Genomic DNA, 16,882 nt, shown 5'->3' on the forward strand with positions numbered 1-16,882 from the left:
AGCTTTGATCATATATGTATATCTATCCGCTAAAAGTCCATTACATAAATAATCCATTTTCGAAGGACACCAGTAAATTCAAAGTAAATTACACATATACGATTTATTTTTCGAATATCAATGATCAAATTGGTTTTGTATATCTTAGGCGACTGGACTGATTAACACCTTAGTGATTTGTGCCTGTCGAAATCTTCTCCGGCGCTTTTCCAGGAGAAAACTACGACTTCAAAACGAATGTGCTCTGAGATTTCGGTCACGAGTAGTTTGGTTTCCGACTCGTTATTACAATAAATATAAAAATATATCGATTACGTGTAAGGATTTCTGGAAAAATCGTTTATTGGATTTAACAAATTAATGGGTAAAACAAAAAGGTTATATAAAGAGCATGCTTAAGAGCTACGGAGTAGGAAGCCACAAGTGGAGGACACGAACATTTAAAAAAGAGCCAGCTAATAAGCCGGTTTGGAAACGATATATAAATGAGGAGCACGCCGGTACTCCCGTCCAGACACTCTTACGCACTTGTACAAAAATTGGTTTAAATTTAATATCAAAATCAACTCGACGGCTTACTAACTAACTTTTTTCTTTTGCTTTTTGTTTGCTTAGTAAATGTCAATAGCTTCAGTCTAAAGTTAGGATTTGGTTGACTTTTGTTTTAGGCTTTTGTTTTTAGATTGAAGGTGATATCATTGGTTCTACTTGTCACGTTGTTGTTCCTTCGGGCGGGATTTGAACTACAATAGTAATCATACTGGAAAATTGATTTAGTTGTTCGCACATAGACTATATGGTAAACATTTTAACATATGCAGGCTTACACACATATATATGGATTAGTTTTCGATAAAAGTCGTGACTCAAACAGTGCGTTTTTAGTTTTCTTGTTCGGGGGTTTTTTTTTTATAAACTCATCAAAAAGCCTTCCCTTGTCTGGTACTCGACATGCATACATATCTGTCGATTATCTCAACTTTTTCAGGGTTTTTATTAATCTAGCGGATATGTTTCGGGTTTGGTTTAAACGCACTGTTCGTCTCAGGCCGTGGGATATTAACAAACAAACAACTACAAATGTATATAGACTTTCAACAACAATTAGAGACTTTGTGCACATTTAAACAAGGGTATTAGCTGCTGATGAACATACCGATTATGTTAGTGTACTTTAGTTTTTTCTTAAATAATCAGCCGTCCTAAACACTTGCATTAGGGTAAACAATTTCTTTACTTCAGGATTGTCAACGAAAACAATTTATTAAATAAGAAACCAAAAAGTTGTTGCAATTGTTTGTGTGTGCGAATATCGTGTGCGCATTGGATAAATCTCGCAGTATATATATTAATCAATTAATCAGATATGGAGCACCCATTTTGGCCCCTGACTGCTTCCAATCCCTGCCGTTCCACCCTCGTCCTCGTTGTTTTGTTCGATCTCCTCACACTTGCTGGCCAATGCTACTATTTTGCATGACCGTTGCTAAGCACTGCCGGCACTGCTTGTTGCACCACCGCGTTGATTACCTCGATCTCCTTCTTTAGAAAGGCGGCGCCGTTCTCCTCGAGAGGAGGATGGAGGTCAGCGGTAGCATGGCCAGGATCTGTGCCATTGTCATGGACAGAGGATATGTTGCGCTTTCGCAGCCCACCGCCATTTGAAGAGTCCGAAGAAATTGCGCCGTTGCTGCCGGGTAGCTTTAGCTTGGGGAACTCGATGTCCCGCATCAGGTCGTTCTTGAACTCTACAATGCCGCTCACGGTTTCGGTAACAGTCTTATCAATAAACTCCTCTATGTTTTTGGTCTCCGCCTCGATCTTTTCCTTAAGCTTGCTGGACAACTGATCCATCTCGCATTGGTCATGGGGAACACTAACGGCGTCCCGGGCGCATGTGGGCATTGCCTTCTTTTCGAGATGTGGCTGCTGCTGCTGTGGGCGTGATCGAAGATTTACATTGTTTGGTTGCTCGGTTGGTTGTTCTACGCTTGTTTTGTGTGGGCCAGCAGCTGGCTGCTGGTGTGTGGGCGTGTGGACTTTACATTGAGCGTGTTTATCCTCCTCTTTATCCTCGTTGAGATCATTGCCAGCGGTTAAGGCTGCTGTAGACTCCAAACTAGTGGTCACAGCATCCTTGGTATTGCCGCTGCCCGACAAGCGCACGTTTCCGTTGCCATTCGACGTCCGAAGCCGGCGTTCGCCGCGTATAAACTTGGGTAAAATAAATATGGTCACTAGTGAAATGATGTGAAGGCACAAATAAAATCTCAGGTACAATTTGATGCTGCCCTGTAAAGCGAAAACGTGAAGTCGGTTAATATGTGACCTTTAAATAAATATAATTTAATGTAGAGTGAGTGGATTCATGTTTATGCTAAGAAATAGAAGAAATATCCTGCAAGTAATTAATGAAAAAATGTTTAGCCATTATTCCCTTAATATTAAACTTTTTCATTAGTGCCCTGAACTTATTAAAAAATTTTGAATTTATTTCAACCGTATACAATAAATCTAGTTTTAAATCTATGAATCTAGTTTTGCTTCAAGTCTGTGGTTACCCACATTGTTTTGCCGAATGTCAAATAAAAAAATTCTTAGATTCAATGAGTTAAATCCTAATGCATCCAATTGATATTCAAAATACAACACAATTAAGCGCATATCTCTCCTATGAAATATTTGCATGTTTCCTTTCTATTTTATCGACATCATATTCGAACTCCCAAATCAAACTTACCATAAATTCAAGCAGAACGAATGGGAATGTGGCGTAGCCCAGTACGACTCGTGTGATGAGGCAGGTGAGGATGTCGTAGAACATTCGCGTGACCTGCGTGCTCTGGAAGCGATGACGGAAGAGTCGCCGGCCGGTGCGCGCAGCCGTCACAACGACAGCGCCGGTGGCGAAGGTCAGGTAGTAGCCCGGATAGAAGCCGTGCCAGACGGCGCTGAGGGCGAAGGTAAGGAGCGTGCCGTACTGCTTGGGCACCCGTTCATAGACAAGCGTTCGCAGCCAGCGGTTGGTGCCGCAGTTCCAGTTGTTGATGGCATCGCGCATGTTCGTTGAAAACTAGGATCACAACAAAGAATAGTTTTAATATAATTAAATTATGCTTCATTATGCTTCATTTCCCACCTCGAACGACAGCACATTGATGTTAGATATCAGGTCCCACTTGGAATTGCCATCCTTATCGTAGCCGGTGAAACCTAGACCTGAGTTGTTGCATATGGCATCCGCTAGGAGCCAGGCGTGATAATACTTAAAGCGTATGCAGGTGGTAGCCATCATGGCGTACCAGTACTTGTAGATCATGCTGGTATTGTTCATAAAGTCATCCTCCTTCATGTCTTTCACGGGATATATTTTCACGAACTTCATGAAGATGAAAGCGCACACAAGACTACCAACTACTTTACGTATTACCGCTTTAGTAGGCGAAGGTTCCAGCACTACTTCTCTCTTACTGTTGTCGAGATTTCCCTGAAAAAAATATATGCTTTCATAAAAGGTGGATTCGGTGCAATATTTTTTCATTTCCTGAATTGAGAATAAAGAGCGTCAAGACTATACTCATATAAACAATACGAGAAGTGAGGTCGAGTACTTAACTCACATACCTACACACCGCTAATTAAATTACTGCGGTGGTTATAAGAAAGTCAGGTGTCGCCATTAAACTTACATTGCCTGGTGGAGTGCTCAGCAAATTGTAGCCTTCAACGAATTCGATGTAATCCTTGTAGAAAACGAGAGGACCGGCTAGGATGCTTTGGAAGTGCCACACGTAGGAGAAGTACTCCAAAGCAGAGGGCATTTTGCGGATGGCATGGTACTGCTGCGCCTTGGTGAGTTCCTGCCAGGAGGAGAAAATGAGTTAGGACTCATGATTGTCACCTTATGCACACTTACCTCATCGCCCCGCACAAAGCCATCGTGAATGCTGAACGCCAGGCTGGTTACCTTCTGAGTGATGATCATCAGGGGCCCGGTTATGTCCAGGGCATAGGATCCGTAGTCGTAAAGCTGGCGCATCAAGTGTACGCACAGCAGATAACACATGGCTACCAGCAGGACGGCTCTAAAATGTCAAATATTAAGTCATAGGCTAAGACTTTCCAATTTTGTAATTACCTTTGGACAATGCGTGGATCTTGCGTGCGGATGACGATGTAACATATTGCCGGCAATCCGGCAATGTGGATTGCCTGCTGACCAAAGCAAAAGTAGCCGAAGGCCAGGCCAATCGATAGGGCGAATGTGTGGCGCAATTTGCTGGAAACCTTCGAAGGATGCAGCGTCGACCGGAATAGCGAGGCCAGGAAGAGAGCAGATATTTGGCAAATCAAAAAGTTTACCTGAAAATGGATATTATAATTCGGAGCGGGATGAGACAATGTTTTTCCACCAAGCATCGTAAATATACCAAAACAGACAAGCTTGCAGAAACTAATTGAAAGAACCTGAATACCATTAAATAATTTATATCTATAAATAAATTTTTTAAGGCAACACAAGATCTTTGGACCCATCCGCAAAAGCAGAGCACATGCAGCCGGCACGTGCCTGGCTAGATTTGCAATTGTAATGCGAGAATGGCATCCCCCACTCATTACCTCCCAGGCCAACCAACAGCCAGTCCGAGAGAATTGCGGCCACAAGTGCTTGTCAACCGTCGCACTTGATCATGGCGATTGCCGATCACGATCACGCGTTGTGATCAATGTTCGTTTTCCTCCACTTTTTCTGACCCCCAGCGGCCTTGGTTTCTATTCCGATGCAAATTTACAGGAACCCCGAACGGATCTCTGCAAAACATGGCCTTTGCCTGCTTTTGTCATTGAAGAGCGGGCGGGTTTTGGTGGTATTTTTCGCTAGTTTGCTTTTTTCGCACGAGTCCCGAGTCCCGTGCCAATGAATATGCAATGAGCCCCCTGTGGGTGCAGTTTAATTGATATCAATTGCTCGACGCTTTCAAATTGATTTCCATTCTGTGAAACGCATATTCAAGTGTCCTCGAAAAGGTGCGATAAGAAATAATGGTCTAGGGCGGGAGTTCAGACCACACCCATTCGGGGGCTATTCGTGGACAACATAATCATCGAAAGCGGATGCGACAGCGAATCCAGATTCGTGTCATTCTTATCAATAACGAATTGTTTGCCGTACACACAACATTGTGCTATTATTTAAATACGAGTAGCCGTGTACACACATACCTTCTCCGCTCGGTGCTCACCAGTATGGTAGAGAACAAATCAAATACTAAGTAGGCTATACGTAATCACAATCATTAATGAACAATTTGATTGGCACAAGTGTAAAGTCAATGACTTTTAATCAAGTCAAGCGTTAACAATGTTTCATGCGCCGATTAAACTACTTCAGTTAAACGACAACATTATTTAACCCGAACATTTTTTCTCAGGAATAGGACGGTTTCTTAACTATTTGTTACATGTTATCACAAAATCACCTTATAGAATGAAGTGTGATTTACATATAAGTTGTTGAAAAGCAATCCACATTTATGGAAGTTCTTAAAGAAATTCATCGATTTTAATTGAAACTATTCAGTTTCAATAAGTTCATTAGATGATTTGGAATAAGTGTAATTTTTACTGATTAGCTGAACTGAAAATATTTAAATTGGGGTTTTGAAAGAAAATTTAAAGACGAAATATCATTTGCTGTGAAATTTATATGCTGTTTATTGAATAGGAGGTTACTGTTGGCTACGGATAAAAGTTGCAATACAATCTCTGAAACCATTCCAGTTGCGTCGAGTCGGCTAAAGTGTCTCAGTTACGTTGAGCCGGGCAGTTCAACACCTGGCTACGTGGAAGGCACTCTCCTGCCTCTGAATCGTACCACAGACCGGCGCGGCACTTGCGCAACAGCCGACGTCCAGCGCGGCATTCATAGTACCTCCTGCAATGATTCGGGTCCTGGACTATACTTCCGTCCGCGCGACCAGCGCACATGGGACTGGATCCGATCGGGATGGTCGCTTTGGTCGAATCAGCGAAGAGATCCTTAATTGGCTTGGGAATCAATTGAGCTAGACCACTCTGATCACTCTTAGTGTCGCAGGCAGGTGTCGTTGTCTCTTCGCACGGAGGTGGGGTGGTGGTGGTCTTGCGGGCACAGGGAGGGGGTGTTGGTGTGGTTGTTGGTTCGCACGGTGGCTGTTGGGGAATAGTGGTTGTTGTTGCTGGTATACATGTTGTAGTTGTGGTGGTCGTGGTTGTTGTTGTGGTAGTCGTGGTTGTTGTTGTGGTGGTCGTGGTTGTTGTTGTGGTAGTCGTGGTTGTTGTTGTGGTGGTCGTGGTTGTTGTTGTGGTGGTCGTGGTTGTTGTCGTCTCACAAGGTGAAGGAGGCGGAGTTGTCGTCTCGTTGGGCTCACAGGGAGAGGGTGGAGATGGAGTGGGAGTTGACGGCTCGTTGGGCTCACAGGGGGGTTGTTCTGGAGCTTCAGTCGTTGTTGTTTCACAGGGTGTTGTTGTTGTAGTGGTGGTCGTCGTTGTTGTTGTGGTGGTCGTCGTTGTTGTGGTAGTCGTCGTTGTTGTTGTGGTGGTCGTCGTTGTTGTAGTGGTGGTTGTCTCACAAGGTGATGGTGGCGGAGTTGTCGTTTCATTAGGCTCACATGGTGAAGGTGGGGCTGGAGTAGGAGTTGATGGCTCGTTGGGCTCACAGGGAGAGGGTGGTGATGGAGTAGGAGTTGACGGCTCGTTGGGCTCACAGGGGGGTTGTTCTGGAGACTCAGTCGTTGTTGTTTCGCAGGATGTTGTTGTTGTTGTGGTGGTTGTTGTCGTCGTCGTCGTGGTTGTCGTAGTAGTAGTTGTTGTCGTCGTCGTTGTTGTTGTGGTGGTTGTAGTCGTTGTTGTTGTCGTGGTGGTCGTAGTGGTTGTTGTCGTCGTTGGAGTACACGTTGTCGTTGTGGTGGTAGTGGTCGTAGTTGTTGTCGTGGTGGTCGTAGTGGTTGTAGTTGTTGTCGTGGTGGTCGTCGTTGTTGTGGTTGTTGTCGTAGTGGTGGTCGTCTCACAAGGTGAAGGTGGCGGAGTTGTCGTTTCATTAGGCTCACATGGTGAAGGTGGGGCTGGAGTAGGAGTTGATGGCTCGTTGGGCTCACAGGGAGAGGGTGGGGATGGAGTAGGAGTTGACGGCTCGTTGGGCTCACAGGGAGAGGGTGGTGATGGAGTTGGAGTGGACGGCTCGTTGGGCTCACAGGGGGGTTGTTCTGGAGACTCAGTCGTTGTTGTTTCGCAGGATGTTGTTGTTGTGGTTGTTGTCGTCGTGGTTGTCGTAGTAGTAGTTGTTGTCGTCGTCGTTGTTGTTGTGGTGGTGGTTGTCGTCGTTGTTGTTGTCGTGGTGGTCGTAGTGGTTGTTGTCGTCGTTGGAGTACACGTTGTCGTCGTGGTGGTGGTTGTTGTTGTCGTCGTCGTGGTTGTCGTAGTGGTCGTTGTCGTTGTTGTGGTGGTAGTTGTTGTTGTTGGGGAACATGTCGTTGTCGTCGTCGTCGTTGTTGTTGTTGTTGTGGTGGTAGTTGTTGTTGTTGGGGAACATGTCGTTGTTGTCGTAGTTGTGGTGGTGGTTGTTGTTGTCGTAGTTGTGGTTGTTGTCGTAGTTGTTGTTGTAGTCGTGGTAGTTGGGGAACACGTTGTGGTTGTTGTGGTAGTAGGGGAACACGTTGTTGTCGTGGTTTCCCTAGCACATGGTGGAGTGGTCGTCTCACACGGCGGGCTTGTGGTGGTAACCTGGCACGACTCCTTTGGGGGCTCCTGTTCGGGCCTGTTTATTCTGTGGGCAGATCCAGCGCCGATAGCGACTGATGCCACGAGGGCCAAAAGAAAGAGGCTTGCTGCAAGGGAAAGCTTTAGCTACGGCTCCTTCAAGACAATTCACCGGGACACTTACACAGATTCATCGTATATTTCGGGAGGCGCAAAAGGATAACTAACTGCAGTTGGCTACTTTACCGCTTTCGCTTCGGTGCTCTGACAACTGACCCACCTGCAGCTTCTTTTTATAGGTGTACCCGTAAAGGGTGGAAATGTTCTTGGCTACCGGGTTACAAGTTACACGTTTTCCAGATAACTTTTGACCAATTTGCAAAGTGCAGCCAGCAAAAGCAACAACGTAACCGTGGTTGAATAAACAATCATATTAAAAAATGATTTTATGGAAACCTGGAATTTTCTAAGTTGCCTAATGTTTTTCATTTTTTATTTAAGACTAATGTAAAGCCAATGATTTACTGCACACAAGCTGATCTTAATTCTCATTTCCGATACAATCTTTCCACGTTTTGTACAATATTAGATGTTCCTGTGTCGAATTTCATAATGGACAGGCCCACTTCAGTGTTTTACCGATAACACGTACTAGTCTAGATACACTCGTACATACTTTATCTGCCTTTCTTTGTCAATGGGGAAATAGCGCCCACAAAGGGGCCACGTCTCCCAAGCCACCATCATGCCACGGGTCAAAAACAAAGGAGACCCTGAAACGATTTTTGATATCGCTTGATAAGTCAAGCAGAACAATAAAGTGCGTCAATTTACAAGGCTCGAACGACAATCAAAGTAAGACTTTGGATATCAAATCGATTCAAGGTTAATCACTTTGGTAAGAAGAATAGCCACCAAAAGAGCCGTTTTCCCACTCAGACGCATGTTGTAATCATCATTCGAATACCTCATGCGCAATAAGTGGCTTCGCATTGCTGCTGTCCAAAACCGGTTCTTTCTTACCTCAATCCAAGCTATATGGCTAAAACACAAGCGCACAAGGGGGCAACCGAAAGGAAAATCTTGCTCAAGAATAATGGATCTAAGCCAAAAAAAAAAGGGCAACAAGTGGGTGAGCAACTTGTTGTTAAAGAATTTGTTTTATAATTAAGAATTGGCCAAAATGAAAATGTATGTTCTTGGTAAATATGAAAAAATAATTTTCGTTTCAGTGCAAGACGTTTGGGACAAGTACAGAAAAGAGGTTACGACATCTTCCCAGCTTTGGTTTTGGTTTGTTTATGAAAAAAGGGTTTCGGCACAGCCAGTTTTCATGGAATGCAATGGTCATGTCTCTGTGCACTGCACTCAAGGTGAAATAATTAAGTGGAACATAAATTCAGGGGCACAGATTGGAATTTCGAGGCACGCAGACTTGAGGTTACAATGCGCATCCCAATTTGCCAAGTGCTTCTCCTTGCACATTACAGGACACTTCATACTTGCAACAAATGAACACGGCAAATATTGTCTGTTGGGAGGGCAAACAGTTTAAAATCAAATATGTGGACCCAGCCCTTCATCTTCCGTTCGGATGCATTATTTTCGCTACTATGAGGAGATAGTTGTCTGCTCGTCGAGATAAGACGGTGCCATAGTTCCGGCCGGTAACAATGCAATGTGGTTCGCAGCGCCAGCAATTTGTGGGCAGGGTACTCGTCTGCCATTGTTCGCTGCGGTTCCTTGGCTACGAAGCTGCGCTTAAGTTTCTTGACTTTGCCCCCTCTTCACCCAGAAGAGCGCCATTAAACTGTTTGATGTCACAGAAGGCGTTAGTTATAGCAGGGACGACTTTAATATGCAGTTTACCGCGTTTGAAATCGAATTATAATTTATATAATAGCAGTGTTACAACTTGCCATAGTTTTAAAGTGTACTTTTTTATGTTAAAAAAAATTGGTTTTACATATAAACGGGTGGTCTCATCAATCAATTGCGATGTGAGCTGGCTCCACCAGGAATGCCACCAAACATTTGAATAAACACACGTGCAGTGTGAGTGCAAACAAATCATAAATCATTTAATTAGCATGGTGTGTTTCCATTGCCAAATATTGTAAGTTGGATGGCGAAAATAGGCAAGGCAGGGGGCAATTGGGAAAAGAAGGGGGTGGCAATGCGCGAAACGAAAAAAGTGGCGTGATCGGTATAAATAAAACAATAAAAGAACCGCCAAGAGATATACCCAAGCAACAAGCGAACGCACGATAAAAGCAAAAGTCAAAACAAAGACGAATGGCGAAATGAGTCAAGAATGCCAAGATAGGGAAATCGCCTGAGAAACAGCCAACCAAAACAAACGCACATAAATAAAAGTAATTAATGCAAAACGATTACTTCATCGTAAAACATTTTAGACTTCTTTTTTTCTGCAGCCAATAGACCCGTCCGCATAAAAAGTGAAGGGTATGCCAACAACCGTTAGAGGCGCCAAACAGCTGTCAAAAGCAGAAAACATTGCGAAGAGCGCACAAAACAGACGACGAGCACAGAAGCAACGAGTTCAAACAACTGCGACACCCAAACTCAAGGTCGTAGATATAATAATAATAATAATATAATGCATATAACGCCTGTGGGGAGGGTGGCGGCCTAGTCTCTGCTCTCCCTTTATCATCATGTACATACATATGTATTTGTTTATGTACATATATACATATATAATACCTTTTTATTAGCTCATACAAAGTCTAATACACAACAGTTTCAATTGATATTTTCAAGCTATCGCGCGAACCGGTTAAAAACCTCCACGGCAACGCAAAAGTTGGGAAATAAGTATATACAATAAAAATTATATGTATAAGCTAGTAAAACAAGCACAATAGCAACGAGTTGTTTATTGATGTTTATTAATAAAAATATCGTACCACATATGTACATATGTATTACAACAGCGGTGGGAATATTATTGATAAGAGCCTTCAAAATAAAATACCGAATCCTCATAAAGGGTTATGAAAAATTGGGGATAAGACAATTTTTTTTCCAAATAATAAATTAACAATGTTTTATACATTACATTAATTTAAAAAATGACTACTGTGAAAGGTGCTAACAACGCGACGCCAAGTGTACGAAGAAAGCGTGAGGCGTGGGAGGAAAACTCAAGATTGCGAGTGGAAGGCTGGGCAAACTGTTGAGAATAAACCGCGAGTGACCGGCCGGGAATGCATCTTTGGCCATTAAGGCCTCGCGCGTTGCTATTGAGCACATCGTTGTACTATCCAAGTACTATATGGATATGTAGTAGGTGCCTTAAACATGGGGCGATCCCACGGAACAATTGGCCAATTCACCGGCATTTGCGCAGTTGCGTGCTGCGGCCTTCGCTTCGAATTAGCGCAATAAAAAGCCACAAACAAATCAAATATCGGGCGTAGCGATTTCCAAAAAAAGTGTCGCCCACCCACAAAACCCCATTACGAGGTACAGTCAACTCTGTGGCCGGTGAACGTTTGTATTTAAATCTTCTTTCTTATTCACATCCTAAGAAAACTCATTTTGATAGCTGGATTGGTAAAATGTATTATAATAATGTAGTGATTTTGTTTTTGTTTTTATTGCTATACCCTCCTAAAGTACCTCTGTTTTGCTGCGTTTACTGTTTTTTGCTCGACAGACTGGCTGACTCATGCGGTCTACATCAGCCGAGTCGGAATAACAAGAAATCCGTTTACCAACACACCGACAAGCTGTTGATATTTGTTTGCAAACAAAAGAAGCGCTAAAAATTCAATTATCTGGGATGGAGAGAGGTTTGTAGTTTGAGCCAAGTCAAATTGAATTTAGTGCGACTATTGATAGAGACAATGGCCCGATGGCGAAATCCCACTGATTTTCCGTTAGTTGTGCTTTCCTTACATCGGAAGTTGGCATTAGGTCATCGGAATTGAAAAATGTGACGATTACGTACGTGTATGTCGCTTGATTTGGGCCAGAAAATGCCTTGCTATGAATCACATTTCTATATGCCAGCTGCAGTTATGCAAATTACATTGCGCCAAATGAATGGTGCACAAAAAGGGGGGTTACAGGAGAGAGGGGGCAGTAAGTGTGCCTGTGCGACACTCTCTGCGAAGAGATTAATCAGTGCCCCCCTCTAGTACCCACCGCACTATTAAGTGATGCAAAGCATTTTAAATTTAGCGAAATCAACGGTGCGTCAGTCGCAACAATAGTAATTTCAAAATTTCACGCTAGACCGCTTGAGGGCTGGAAAATTCCACTGGTAGATAATTCTTGTCAGCTGATAAGGTCATCATATAATTCAAGATGTCTAAATTAAATTAGAAAAACTACAAAGTGGGTAAAATATAAAGCACTTGCCAGATGCGATTAGCTGCCAAGTATATCAATCGTTCTAATCATCGAACTGCATTGCGCTATCATTAACGTAAACAATTAAAGCTAATTCATATTTACATGTGATTGTAAAAATATCACCGCTTAAAGTTTGTATTCTCATGATTTGCAAATAAACAATTTCTCGTATTAAATGTGTGCATCTATATATTATAATAAATACATTTTCAGATAGTCTCCTATGTTAGAAGGTTCAACACATGGATCGTTCACTGTAAACTAAATCTTTGTTTGGGCAACCGGCATGGAATCTATTTACCTCCCGTTGCCAGGTAAGTTTTGCATATTTCCCGGAAGGAAATCCCAGCTCTGTCCTTCAAGAAGTGCATTGTTCTCAGGGAGAGAGAGATTTGCTCAGCGGCTTTTATCCCGTATGATTGGCACACAAACACGCGTATACACACGCACACGTGCACACACCCGTTTCGAAAGATAACGGTAGGGGAGGAGGGGTCTTAAGAACCAGGGAGTCGAGGTTTTGTGTAAATAGTGTGTTACTCACCAAGTCCACGGAGAGGCCCACCATATCCGCCAGCCAAGTGAAGGTCCGGCTGCCGTTATAGCAATCATTCTCGATGAATTTCGGCGGTTCTAGCATTTTGCTGTCTGTTTTCTTTATCCACTCTTTTCTGTTGCGTTGTTGTTGCTGTCGGTCGTTCTGATTCAGTGCTTCATTGGGAAAACTTCACGATTAACAAACACTTTTCCGGTATTTCAGGGAACCACCGAAACAACGAGGTACCCAATATGGGCGGTGGGATGCGCGCGGGGCGTTTACTTATAATTTTGTGCAATAATTTTGAACGTTTGCCTGTTCGGATCGAGTCTACCGTACCCGTGCGTATAAATGAAATATTCGAAACGCAATAGAGATGGGCGCTCGGCGTGTTCGGTGGGGCCAGCGATGGCCCTATTAGCCGATAGTTTTTGACAAGATACTCGGATAACAGAGCGCATAGTGTCTGTTAAGCCCCTGAACAGATAGATCGAATACCCCTTATACCGTGTCAAACTCGGTCGTTATTATAAATTAACAATAATTCACGTAAGCGTAAGTTGCAATCAAATAAACGGGAATATAAAAGATGTTTTTAGTACGTGTTTGAAAGTTACTATATTTGAAAAAATACTCTTAATTAAAATGCTTTTTATTATTATTAATTTCAAATTATTTCAAATATATATATAAATAGTTTACGTTTAAATTTTATTTACTCAACGTCAAAATAAAAACACGCCACTGTTATATATATTTATTTTATATAAAGCGAAAATATTTCTAAAATTGTTTTAGGGTCTCTACTTTAAGAGGAAAATTAAAAAAATTGTATTTCTACTAATTATGTATATTTAAAATACTGTTTACGGGACATTAAGGACAGCAGTCATTTAGGAAATAAAAGACCAAAATTAAATTGTTATTAGGAGCAGTCATTTAAAAAACGGCTCAATTTTTTTTAAAGTTGAGTTTGCTTTTTTCGGCTGAAGATTGTAACTGAATTGGGATTTGGTTTAAGGTTTGAAGATAGGTCTTTAGTACACCTGGGTACCCAAGTGGTGTTTTTGAAGTACCAATGTTTATTCTTATTATTCTTATATTAAATTGTACAATTTTATTTTTGAAAATAAAATGTATTCTTTGTGAAGCCTGATAGGCAATGTTAACAGAAGCCGCATTAACTGTTAACGTAACGTAAAGCATAGCTGCAAGGCAGCTATCGACCATTTGTCATCTCTATTTTGCGCACCGACTGCGAACCTTATTTTTCTGGAATTATTATTAAATAAGTCGAATTGCAAGATGTTGGGCCGCAGCAGTGTGATTGCACGCAACTTTTCCCAGTCTATGGTTCGCTTTAGCGGACACGGCGGAGTTCCCGGAGAGGTGAGTCCGGAAAAATGGGCCCATTGCGGGTTACATAATTTGCACGACCCGCATAGGATTGGGATGAAAATCAATTCTAACGCCGGAAAACACATTATTCTACTGCAGAATCTTCCCTTCGGGCTGACGAACAAGTACCGCATCACCGCCCTGTTCACCATCGGCTGTGTCTTGGGCTTCGGATCACCCTTCCTGATCGTCAGGCACCAGCTGCTCAAGAAGTAAGGTGCTTCCCTAGCGACAGCAACAACAAATGTAAGGTTAGTTTATTGGTTATATTTTCCTTGCATTTTAATAAACTATTCACTTTTCAGATGTAGCGTCATCTGCTGAGTTGGTCGTCAGGCCATAACAGTGTGTTACAGCTTAAATTTAAGTAAAAAGTGGAAACGAAATAAAGTTACCCGTAACCGTAGAACCGATTGGTGGATGTTTTCTTTAAAAGCTGGCAAGACGGCACATCAGTTTTGTATGCATCCACATTTTTAAAGGTGTTAGTATCAATATTTTGTGAGTGAGCTAGCTCGTAAATAACATGGACTTGGTAGAACGACGTCTGAAACCGATGTACAAGCAAAAATATTCATTACAATTGCCAACTGCAAGCAATATTGTAATAATGGTGAAGTTTAAAGGGTTCCCTTAGTAGGCTTGCCTATAAAGATATGTCAGGCAATTTTTTCAAAAGCCAGTACTTTCATTCGTTCGCTAGAAATCTGGGAGTAACTTCTTACGCGCAAGCAAACAAATAATTTCTAATTCCCGTCTCAACAAACGGATTAAAATTTACCCATGTGGCCCACACTTCGTAAACCCATTGGCAAGTTTACCGGGCCGCTGATGCGTTATGGGAGTGGATATCCAGGCGGCTCTCCTGGGGCGGTAGTTAACCCAGGGTCAACACGCAGCTAACCATTCTAAGAACTTACAATTTCCCTCACAGAATTTACCCTTTGGCTTGGATAGTCCAATGCGTTTCACACTGTTTTACCTAATTGCGGGTGTCGTGGGCTTTGGGGCTCCGTTCCTAGTGATTCGCCATCAGATGCTTCGTAATGTAACCGAGGATCCGTAAGTAATCTGAGTAATCCAATAAAATCGTTTCGTTATTAATGTTTGCTTTACAGCAAGGATTAGTAATCCCAAAATGACAGAACAATCGTTAATAAATTAATAAAAATACATTGCACATGGAATTTATTGTCGTACATACTTTGTAACACTTGGCATGGTTTTCTTTACATTAGCTAAACATAGTTTTGGTTCGAAATATCAGTACAAAGACCTCCACTGGCGGAGATCAAGGAAATTCGTTAATTAACTAAGCTTTCACTGGGACAAGCTACAGCTCCTCTTTGCCATCAAAGTCATACTCCTCCTGGACCGGCGACTCGTCGCAGTAGCTCGCTTGTTCTGAGCAGATCTTGATGTCCAAATCGTTGCCGAGCTCTTCTGCCTGGAAGGCTTTAACGAAGATCTCATCGTTGTCCTCCAATACTTCGTTGCAGAAGTGCCCCAGGCTTTTGTTAAGATCGCCATCTTGCACAAAGTCAACCAACGAGGAGTCGGGGTTCATCTGACCGTTGATGATCATCTTGAGGAGTGTGAATTTCCCGTTGCTCTTGTAGGTTGCCTTCAAGTAGTCGTCCATTTTTTCGCCTTGGAACGGGGAAAAATTAAGAATGATAAGCAAAGTATTATTATTAATAGAATACCACATACAACTATCTTAGCTCATTGATAAACGCTCGAAGGTAAAACTTTTGACCAACGCCAAGTTTTTGAAGATTAGACTGCTCTTTATCAAGCCTCAATGCTATTCCGTACCATATGGTAATAATTACTTACAGATCTTCTCCATCAGTTCGGTAAGGAACATCTCAGATTTCACCAGGCGAACTTTTTTGCTGATCGAATTTCCCTGTGCGTCCAGCCGGAATCCACTGACATCGGCCATCTTGTGGGGGTCCTCCTTGGCAATGGCCTCCTCCAGTTCCGTAACCACGGCCTTGCACACTGTAATTCATGGAACCTATATTATCCGGGCTCCCAGGGCCAACAAGTGCACAGCCGCCTGTTGCTGACGCGATGTTATGTGTGTATTCTCCTTACCGTGACACTTGACCTCGCGGGAGGTGAAGCTGTAACCTTGGGCCAAGGCCAGCAGGCCGAACAGGATAAGCGCCTTCGTCAGCATCTCTTTAATTGATCGTTTAATAGTTTAACGCGTGGAAACTAATTGCATTAACCACGTCAGCAGAAGCGCCTTCCGTTTGAAAGTGCGGCGTTGATAAAGACGTGTGCTGTATTTACCACGACTTAAGAGCGACGTGGTTCTTGATGCTCTCCAGCGATAAGTGAAGAATTCTACTTAATTTATGCCCAAGATTTGGTGACGAGGGACGCGGTCAGCGGGTCTGTGTCAGCGTTCACAAGAATTGTGGTAAATATTTTAAAGAAACCTTATTGATAATACCCGGCTATCGATAGAACTTTTCTAGCTAACGCCAGTATTGGCTATCAAATATTTTTAAGGTTACCATCTCTAGCGATTTCTAGCTAATAAATAAATATGTACTTAACTTTAAGAGTTTTAATTAGATAATTCACATAAAATGATGTCTCTTAACATTTGTAAATCGTAATGTTTTTGAACAAACAAATATATCGATAGTCAAGTGCGCGCGGTAATTCAAATCTTAATCGTAGCAAGATGCACGTTGAATTGTTTATATTTTGGGGGAGAGCTGCATTATATATGTGCATCTCAATTCTCGTATTCTCTTAGCTCTACATCGAGAACTTATATATGTACATTAGCCGATGTGGGACTAT

General features: G+C 42.5%; 5 protein-coding genes and 1 long non-coding RNA gene across 10 annotated transcripts; 3 read left to right on the forward strand and 3 right to left on the reverse strand.

Annotated features, from left to right (window-relative positions):
* Positions 1–311: 311 nt before the first annotated feature.
* Positions 312–13,060, reverse strand: LOC6733809 (lysophospholipid acyltransferase 1). Of its 3 annotated transcripts, XM_044922500.1 has the most exons (8): positions 12,665–13,060; positions 4,139–4,362; positions 3,917–4,085; positions 3,690–3,860; positions 3,140–3,487; positions 2,741–3,073; positions 2,046–2,292; positions 312–1,935 (listed from the first exon to the last, which is right to left on the reverse strand). In XM_044922500.1, the coding sequence occupies exons 1-8, from the start codon at positions 12,758–12,760 to the stop codon at positions 1,877–1,879; spliced, it is 1,647 nt and encodes a 548-aa protein (XP_044778435.1). In that variant the 5' UTR covers positions 12,761–13,060; the 3' UTR covers positions 312–1,876. The 3 variants fall into 3 exon arrangements, with proteins under 3 accessions (XP_044778435.1, XP_002080853.2, XP_039148219.1); XM_002080817.4 differs by having other exon boundaries at positions 312–2,292; positions 12,665–13,059; XM_039292285.2 differs by lacking the exons at positions 312–1,935; positions 2,046–2,292 and adding an exon at positions 2,363–2,398.
* LOC27208799 (mucin-2) lies at positions 5,691–8,061 on the reverse strand. The gene is made up of 2 exons (XM_039292286.1): positions 7,922–8,061; positions 5,691–7,865 (listed from the first exon to the last, which is right to left on the reverse strand). The coding sequence occupies exons 1-2, from the start codon at positions 7,929–7,931 to the stop codon at positions 5,806–5,808; spliced, it is 2,070 nt and encodes a 689-aa protein (XP_039148220.1). The 5' UTR covers positions 7,932–8,061; the 3' UTR covers positions 5,691–5,805.
* Positions 8,144–12,665, forward strand: LOC123327092. Of its 2 annotated transcripts, none has more exons than XR_006541554.1 (3): positions 8,144–8,869; positions 8,970–11,555; positions 12,334–12,665. It is a non-coding gene; the product is annotated as an uncharacterized LOC123327092 (long non-coding RNA). The 2 variants fall into 2 exon arrangements; XR_006541555.1 differs by having other exon boundaries at positions 8,970–11,226.
* Positions 13,061–13,860: 800 nt separating the features above from the next.
* On the forward strand, positions 13,861–14,469 carry LOC6733810 (cytochrome c oxidase subunit 7C, mitochondrial). 2 transcript variants are annotated; one of them, XM_016167755.1, is made up of 3 exons: positions 13,861–14,047; positions 14,156–14,307; positions 14,362–14,469. In XM_016167755.1, exons 1-2 carry the CDS (start codon positions 13,964–13,966, stop codon positions 14,270–14,272), a joined length of 201 nt encoding a protein of 66 aa, XP_016026780.1. In that variant the 5' UTR covers positions 13,861–13,963; the 3' UTR covers positions 14,273–14,307; positions 14,362–14,469. The 2 variants fall into 2 exon arrangements, with proteins under 2 accessions (XP_016026780.1, XP_016026779.1); XM_016167754.2 differs by having other exon boundaries at positions 14,156–14,302.
* Positions 14,470–14,719: 250 nt separating this feature from the next.
* LOC27209189 (cytochrome c oxidase subunit 7C, mitochondrial) lies at positions 14,720–15,243 on the forward strand. Its single transcript, XM_016184670.1, has 3 exons — positions 14,720–14,929; positions 14,991–15,118; positions 15,175–15,243. Exons 1-3 carry the CDS (start codon positions 14,840–14,842, stop codon positions 15,182–15,184), a joined length of 228 nt encoding a protein of 75 aa, XP_016026781.1. The 5' UTR covers positions 14,720–14,839; the 3' UTR covers positions 15,185–15,243.
* On the reverse strand, positions 15,218–16,545 carry LOC6733811 (protein seele). The gene is made up of 3 exons (XM_002080819.4): positions 16,160–16,545; positions 15,896–16,063; positions 15,218–15,706 (listed from the first exon to the last, which is right to left on the reverse strand). Exons 1-3 carry the CDS (start codon positions 16,242–16,244, stop codon positions 15,390–15,392), a joined length of 570 nt encoding a protein of 189 aa, XP_002080855.1. The 5' UTR covers positions 16,245–16,545; the 3' UTR covers positions 15,218–15,389.
* Positions 16,546–16,882: the final 337 nt, after the last annotated feature.

Source organism: Drosophila simulans, chromosome 2R, assembly GCF_016746395.2.
Source record: "Drosophila simulans strain w501 chromosome 2R, Prin_Dsim_3.1, whole genome shotgun sequence".
Lineage (NCBI taxonomy): Eukaryota > Metazoa > Arthropoda > Insecta > Diptera > Drosophilidae > Drosophila > Drosophila simulans.

What these genes read in the sequence shown, in the direction of transcription:
- LOC6733809 (XM_002080817.4), bottom strand. Translation starts at nt 12,760, where the DNA reads ATGCTAGAACCGCCGAAATTCATCGAGAATGATTGCTATAACGGCAGC. An exon ending in TGGGCCTCTCCGTGGACTTG is followed by an intron (nt 4,363 to 12,664) that starts GTGAGTAACACA and finishes ATCCATTTTCAG; the next exon opens with GTAAACTTTTTGATTTGCCA. An exon ending in GCTTTGTGCGGGGCGATGAG is followed by an intron (nt 3,861 to 3,916) that starts GTAAGTGTGCAT and finishes TCCTCCTGGCAG; the next exon opens with GAACTCACCAAGGCGCAGCA.
- LOC6733810 (XM_016167755.1), top strand. Translation starts at nt 13,964, where the DNA reads ATGTTGGGCCGCAGCAGTGTGATTGCACGCAACTTTTCCCAGTCTATG. An exon ending in ACGGCGGAGTTCCCGGAGAG is followed by an intron (nt 14,048 to 14,155) that starts GTGAGTCCGGAA and finishes ATTCTACTGCAG; the next exon opens with AATCTTCCCTTCGGGCTGAC.
- LOC27209189 (XM_016184670.1), top strand. Translation starts at nt 14,840, where the DNA reads ATGTGGCCCACACTTCGTAAACCCATTGGCAAGTTTACCGGGCCGCTG. An exon ending in CAGGCGGCTCTCCTGGGGCG is followed by an intron (nt 14,930 to 14,990) that starts GTAGTTAACCCA and finishes TTTCCCTCACAG; the next exon opens with AATTTACCCTTTGGCTTGGA.
- LOC6733811 (XM_002080819.4), bottom strand. Translation starts at nt 16,244, where the DNA reads ATGCTGACGAAGGCGCTTATCCTGTTCGGCCTGCTGGCCTTGGCCCAA. An exon ending in CCGCGAGGTCAAGTGTCACG is followed by an intron (nt 16,064 to 16,159) that starts GTAAGGAGAATA and finishes CATGAATTACAG; the next exon opens with TGTGCAAGGCCGTGGTTACG. An exon ending in CGAACTGATGGAGAAGATCT is followed by an intron (nt 15,707 to 15,895) that starts GTAAGTAATTAT and finishes CCCCGTTCCAAG; the next exon opens with GCGAAAAAATGGACGACTAC.